The sequence below is a fragment of the Pollicipes pollicipes genome, unplaced genomic scaffold (assembly GCF_011947565.3).
Source record: "Pollicipes pollicipes isolate AB1234 unplaced genomic scaffold, Ppol_2.1 Scaffold_7261;HRSCAF=8764_pilon_pilon_pilon, whole genome shotgun sequence".
Classification (NCBI taxonomy): Eukaryota; Metazoa; Arthropoda; class Thecostraca; order Pollicipedomorpha; family Pollicipedidae; genus Pollicipes; species Pollicipes pollicipes.
Window position 1 is genome coordinate 60,876,703 of NW_023597054.1, and position 6,032 is coordinate 60,882,734.

The following is a 6,032-nucleotide window of genomic DNA, read 5'->3' on the forward strand; positions in this document are numbered from 1 at the left end:
GCCGACCTCGTCCAGGCAGAAGGTGAGCTCGAACAGCCACAGGCCGGGCAGGCGCGGCCCGCCGCGCCGGCCGGCCGCCAGCAGCGCCGTCTTCGCCTCGTGCACGGCCGAGACCACGGCCAGCAGCTTCTGGAAGTGCGTCACATCCGCCTCGCTGTAGGCGCGGTGGGCATTGAGCGCCAGGAGGAGCGAGACGGCCGCGTCCAGCGCGCGCACCAGGCCGGCCAGCGCGGCGCGCGCCGCCGCCTGGTGGCGTAGCAGTCGCTGCCAGAGGTGCGCGCGCAGCCGGCCACGCAGCGCTGCCAGCCGACGGCCGAGGCGGGTCCAGCTGGCGCAATGACGCCGCAGCTCGTCGGCCAGGCCGTCCTCAGCCAGGAAGACGCCACTGAGCTGGCCGGCCGACAGCGGCGCCGGCGGCCGGGCGGCGCGCTGCGCCTCCAGCTCCTGCGCCAGGCTGGCCGTCAGCTGGCGCAGGTGCTGTGTCAGCTCGGCCACTTCGGCCGTTGTGCCCACCAGGCCAGCCAGCACCTGGCTGAATGAGCCCAGGCTTGGGGAGCTGTCACCACCACCACTCCCATGGTGCTCCTCACGAGTGGTGATCATTCACCTGGAACTAAACAGATGAGATCAGAGCTGCACATATTGCTATTACTGAGACAAACAGAGGTAAAATTCCAGGAATGATTTATGGAACAATTTCTAAATCAATGGAGAATTATGGTGGCTGCAGAGACTTAAGTAAAAATTGTGTGGCTTCAGCAAACAAAAATTGCATTATCAAGTCAAATGGATAAAAAACTGCAAGGAAAGCTATAGGCCTACAGCTACAAATAGCTTACCTTTCATGATGCCACTCCTATATTGTTGAAAACTTATGGTGGTATACTGGTGTTGAGTCCTTTGATGCAGATTCTGTCCCTGTTCCACCAAATGACAATTTCCAAATGATCTTATTTGGTAGTTTAAGACTGTAAACATACCATTATTGTCAAACACCAGTACCATCTTTGCAATGCAGATGGCTCATAGACATCAGTTTTGGTAGGTTTCTTGTTCAGAACTGACTCTCATGCACACTGTGCATTATACAGTGAATGTATAAGAGCCTTAGCGAACAGAAGATAGCCAGAAATATCCCTGTGATAGAACGCCTAGCCAGAAATATCCCTGTGATAGAACACCAAACCCATAAATAAAGAACCAAACCTATAAATAAAGAATGACAAAAACATTGCTACACTGCAGTGATTGCTTAGTAAGGTAAATATCTATATATTATGAGGTAGATAGATATCCATGTTAAGTTAGGAGCTGTCATACTCATGTGACAACTGGCAAGGATTCATCTATCACCTCTTGGACACCACAACTTATCATACTACCATTGAAAACACAGCAATGACATGAACAATGAAATTCCCTAGTATCAATGACATGTATCAATAGAGCACAACACATGTCTAAAATACCCCAGATTCACAGCACAAAAATTTGTGAAACAATAGCCTGATAAAGTGAGGTGCACACCCACAAGTTGAAATAATACATAAATGAAAAATTAATAACAACATAACAACATGTGTAACCTATGGCTTAAAATCTGGTGCTACACAACTTCCACTACATAGAAGGGGCAGATAGCCTCAACATGTGACAAAGGGCATAAGTGCATGACACAAGTGACAAGTGACAGTCTCATTATGTGACAAAGTGCATAGGTGCTCAAAATGCATAGTCTGACCAATAACAGAAATGTTGTCATGTATTGTGATCTCTCAAATTGTCACGTATAGCGATATCATGGCAGGCCAAGAATATACCGCTTGGATCACTACTCTAAGCACTAATGATGAAAAACACATAAGAATATGAGCATCATCATAGGAACACATGTTTAAGGAATTCACAATATTTGGCCAAATCAAATCACAGACCATGTCTGCAGGTGAACTCCACAGACCAGCCATACATCACATGCCTCGGTGAGCCATCCCCCACCTGAGGACTCAGGGGCAAGACTCATCGAAGTATGCGCACGGAATGCCAAAAATGTTAGAACGTCACGGCTGCGCAGTTGTTGTCTATTCTGGACGCCATAAAATCCAACTGACGGCGCAGTTGGAGTGAATATCGGCGGCCAGTTTTAGCGGTGAATTGCGGCCCATCAACGTGAATGACAACGATAATAAAACAAGCGTAGTCCTTGATCACTGAACTTTTTGGTAGCGGTGTATGAAATAAGCAGGACTCGACTAGTAGCTTACGAAAGAATATCATATTTCTGGTATACCATCCAGAAGAACCTTTAAAATTCCAAGGTCCCTGAATCAGCGCTAAACTGACGTAGACTTGCGGGTTCGTACACTGCTCGTTGGTTTCGGGACGTGGGGCCGGGGCCGTGGTAGGAGGTCTTAGGGTCCGTCTCGTGGAGGGTCTCCGCTACCAGTGTTCCAACGTTTCTGACGTGGGGGCCCATGGCCTTGGCGCACCATTAAAGTTGTAGTCTAGTTTTGAGAGTTTTCTTGAGTCCATGAGGGTTGAAATTCCATTTTTTGACAGATTTGCAGGGCAAAAAGCCGTGAAAAGCATGGGAAAGCAGTCCCGATTTGACATGAATTAGATACGTCGGTCGGCAAATTGTACGTGTCATGTAAAGATACCAAAACAAAAATATTTTACTTCATTTACACAGCCCTCTTCAGAGATATTGTGATCTGTTGTTAGTGGCTTGCTATGTGTGTTATCTGAATTGCTAATGTGCTGCTGAACTAATGCTTAATCCGTTTAATAGAGCATGTTTACTGCATTACACTGCTGTGATTTTGTTTCAGGTATTCCAACAGGATCAGCCAACATGAGCATTCATTGGACTCTCATTGCTGGATTTCTGTATGCTGAGATAGCAGCAGTCTTGCTTCTTCTTTTACCCTTCTTATCTGCCAAAAGGTAATGTTGTAGTCTGTTTTTTGTACAGTATCCTAAAGCAGCATCTGTATAAAGTTTTGATGGGTCATTAATTCAGCTGCATGATTGATGGTTAGCTCCTGCATTGGTGGATAAGATGATATGTATATTTTCTATATAGAGTGAGTTGGTGGATGAAAAATTGTGGTACAGAAGTGATATACTCTCCTCTCTCTGGTCTTGTGCTCCAGTGCCGTGCTTGCGTAGGTTAATTAAAAAAATATTGGTGCTTTTGCCATATAATGGAAGCTTCAGTCAATATGTTGATACAATTTTTGCAGTATATGGCTGTGAACAGTTGGAATCTTGTGGGCTTGCCTTGATTTGGAATGAAATTGTGTGATTGGCTCATGTGCTTAAATCTTGGTAAGCATCGGAAATTCCATCCAACATTGCCACTCCCATGTAAGCCTATGATGCCACATAAGCCCTAATGTATTGGGTCATTTTGCCTTAATGTCTGAGCCAAAAAGGGATGAGCTGGAGCTGTATAGTTCTGTGACAAGGCCTCTTGTGTGTCACAGCTCCCTGGTAAAGCCAAACTGTTTTGTCATTGCAGATGGAATACCTTCTTCCAGTCACAATTTCTACGAGCGATTGGACGGCAGTCATTTTTCTACTTCTGTGTTATAATAGTGGTGCTGGTCCTCTCCTTCCTGGGTAAGGTTTTGGTGGTTTTTGACTCCTGGCTGTGTATTGGGAGGAGTAACAGTGTGCAGACATTGATGCATCCTTTGACCAAACAGTTGATGTAAATATACATGTACCCCTATAAGTGTAGAATGTTACAGAACTGGGATCTCATGGTTTACACACAATGTGTGGACTTCTTCCTTTTTACCGGTCTGCCATAACACACAATTACATCTGGGAGCAAGACGTTTTCGGCCGTGGGTGTCATATGCGGCGAGCGCGCCCGCGTGCTGACTGCCCTGTCCTGCTGCAGACGCTATCCGGGAGATGCGCAAATACAGTGGTGACTTCAAGACAGACGACCTGGCCACTCACAGCCACCTGGACGTGGAGATCCAGCACCACATGCGCCTCTTCAGGGCACAGCGCAATTTCTACATCTCCGGCTTCGCGCTCTTCCTGTTCCTGTGAGGGCCAAACCGGCGGCCGGTCTCCGTGTTGTCAGTGTGGCTGAAGCTCTGACCGCAGAGTGCTAGGCTGTCTTCGGGGAAGGTTTCGGTTCGTTGTATGCCTGTGAACGAACCTTGGTGTGCTGTTTAAAATGCATGCGCTCTGCACGGAATGTGACGTCATTCCCTGTGGTTCGTCATTCTTCGGTCATGTCCTCTATAGCCTTTTATAGTGTAGTACAGTCATCCCCTGCAGGGTATTGTGAGCAATATGTTTTTTGCGATTTTCACATCGCCTTGAAGGGTATATGCTCACTGCCAGATCCTTTACCCTGAGCGTTAATTCAGCTGCCGTAATCGCCTGCTCTCTATAAAGAGGGTGCGTGACGAGTGTCGTGTTCCTCTCAACAAAAATTGCGATCGGGATTGACAGGTTCCAAGTTAAACTCAGTACCGCGGTAAATTTCACGTGCGCCTTCGCCATTCCCGGGCGTGACCTGACGTTCGAGTGACGTTGCGTTCTGTCCGTCGCCAGGGTGCTGCAGCGCCTGGTGACGCTCGTGCTTCACCAGGCCTCGCTGGAGGCCTCCAACGAGGCGGCGCTGCGCCAGGCGACCAGCGCCAGCAGTGCCGCCCAACGGCTTTTGGAGGGCCGCGACCCTAGCTCGGGCGGCGACGACCTGAGGTCGCTGCGGCAGCAGCTGGAGGAGGCGGAGGGCGAGCGTGACGCGGCACTGAAGAAGGCCGAGATGCTGCAGTGCCAGGCGGAGGCCACCAGCCGCGAGTACGACCAGCTCATGGAGGAGCACGCCCGTCTCCAGAAGCAGACGGCCGCCGGCGACAAGAAGGACGACTGATCGGCGGGCGGCGCACGTGCCGCCGCCGGCTGGGCGCGGAGCGGCGTGACACAACGGGCTGCCGATACCGCAGCGACAGAGCAAGGTCACTGTACACTACTAATAGCGCTGTCTGCGCGGGATAATCAACCCGGCTGGCTTTGATGACTGTGATACCCAGCATGTGCTCTCCGTGACCGCGCCTGCTTCCGTTCGGTGTCTGTAGGCTCGACGGATGCTCCGGTGTCTTTTTCGCCGAACGCCTGCCAATGGCTCATGCGGGTTATAGCGAGCTGGGACGGAGATGAGGAGTCTTGCGGGGCGGCGCGCTATTGCCGCTTGTCTTGGGGTGTGGTCCGCCCAGCTGCCGCGCCTTGGCGGAAATGGATGCATGCATTGCGGCCACAGCTCGTGGATTAACTTCTTGAATGTGAGCGCAGTGTAAGTGCTCACGCGCCTTTGCCGTGCTGTTACTTGATGTTGAGAACCCTTCGCGTAAAGTGGACACCGAGTGCTTGGGCCGGCTTTGTATGTGTTCGTCTCGGTGTGATACTCACCACTTACAGTGCAGTGTTTGTGTTCAGCCTTCGCTTTGGTCGATACAGTGTGCGTGTTCCCTGAAATACATGACTCCACCGCTGACGCCAACTGTCTAGTTTTCTTTCGGGCGTGAAATTCCAATGTCGCTAACCCCGTGCACCAGCTGAGAGCGTCTGTGCCAAATACCGTGACGCTGCACAGCACGCTGTCGCATGTGGGTCACCAGCTCTGGGCTCTGCATGGAGCGCGCACGAATATCATTCTGTGAAGTGTCCTGGCCACCAAGCTCATCACCCTTAGGTGCTGAAAACTCGGCGAGTTTTTCGGCGCTTCTCCGCGTGGCTGGCGATGTAAAATGCGTTCTAGGGTCATGTTAAAATGCAGTCAGCAGAAAGAAAGCGACTACGTGCGCAACGTGGTCTTGAGATTTATGGGGGCTCGAGTATACGGTCACACACGCTGACAAAGCAAATTATTAGCGGGTACGGGACCAGCTGCTCCTGTTTGTCCATGAAATAAACCCAGCGGTAAAATCGGTACATTTGAGTTTTACACCGGCAATCAGTAAAAATGCTAAATCGATTTTCGCATTTTTTCGTTTTTGTGTGGG

At 50.0% G+C, this 6,032-nt stretch overlaps 1 protein-coding gene and 1 long non-coding RNA gene across 7 annotated transcripts; one reads left to right on the forward strand and one right to left on the reverse strand.

Moving 5' to 3' along the window:
- Positions 1-488: 488 nt before the first annotated feature.
- LOC119113252 (uncharacterized) lies at positions 489-2,011 on the reverse strand. Its single transcript, XR_005095865.1, has 3 exons — positions 1,935-2,011; positions 840-968; positions 489-613 (listed from the first exon to the last, which is right to left on the reverse strand). It is a non-coding gene; the product is annotated as an uncharacterized LOC119113252 (long non-coding RNA).
- An 84-nt stretch (positions 2,012-2,095) lies between these two features.
- LOC119113204 (B-cell receptor-associated protein 31) lies at positions 2,096-5,524 on the forward strand. Of its 6 annotated transcripts, none has more exons than XM_037237557.1 (5): positions 2,096-2,149; positions 2,832-2,946; positions 3,524-3,624; positions 3,911-4,064; positions 4,582-5,524. In XM_037237557.1, the coding sequence occupies exons 2-5, from the start codon at positions 2,855-2,857 to the stop codon at positions 4,901-4,903; spliced, it is 669 nt and encodes a 222-aa protein (XP_037093452.1). In that variant the 5' UTR covers positions 2,096-2,149; positions 2,832-2,854; the 3' UTR covers positions 4,904-5,524. The 6 variants fall into 6 exon arrangements, with proteins under 6 accessions (XP_037093452.1, XP_037093451.1, XP_037093447.1 ...); XM_037237556.1 differs by lacking the exon at positions 2,096-2,149 and adding an exon at positions 2,198-2,355; XM_037237552.1 differs by lacking the exon at positions 2,096-2,149 and adding an exon at positions 2,376-2,416.
- Positions 5,525-6,032: the final 508 nt, after the last annotated feature.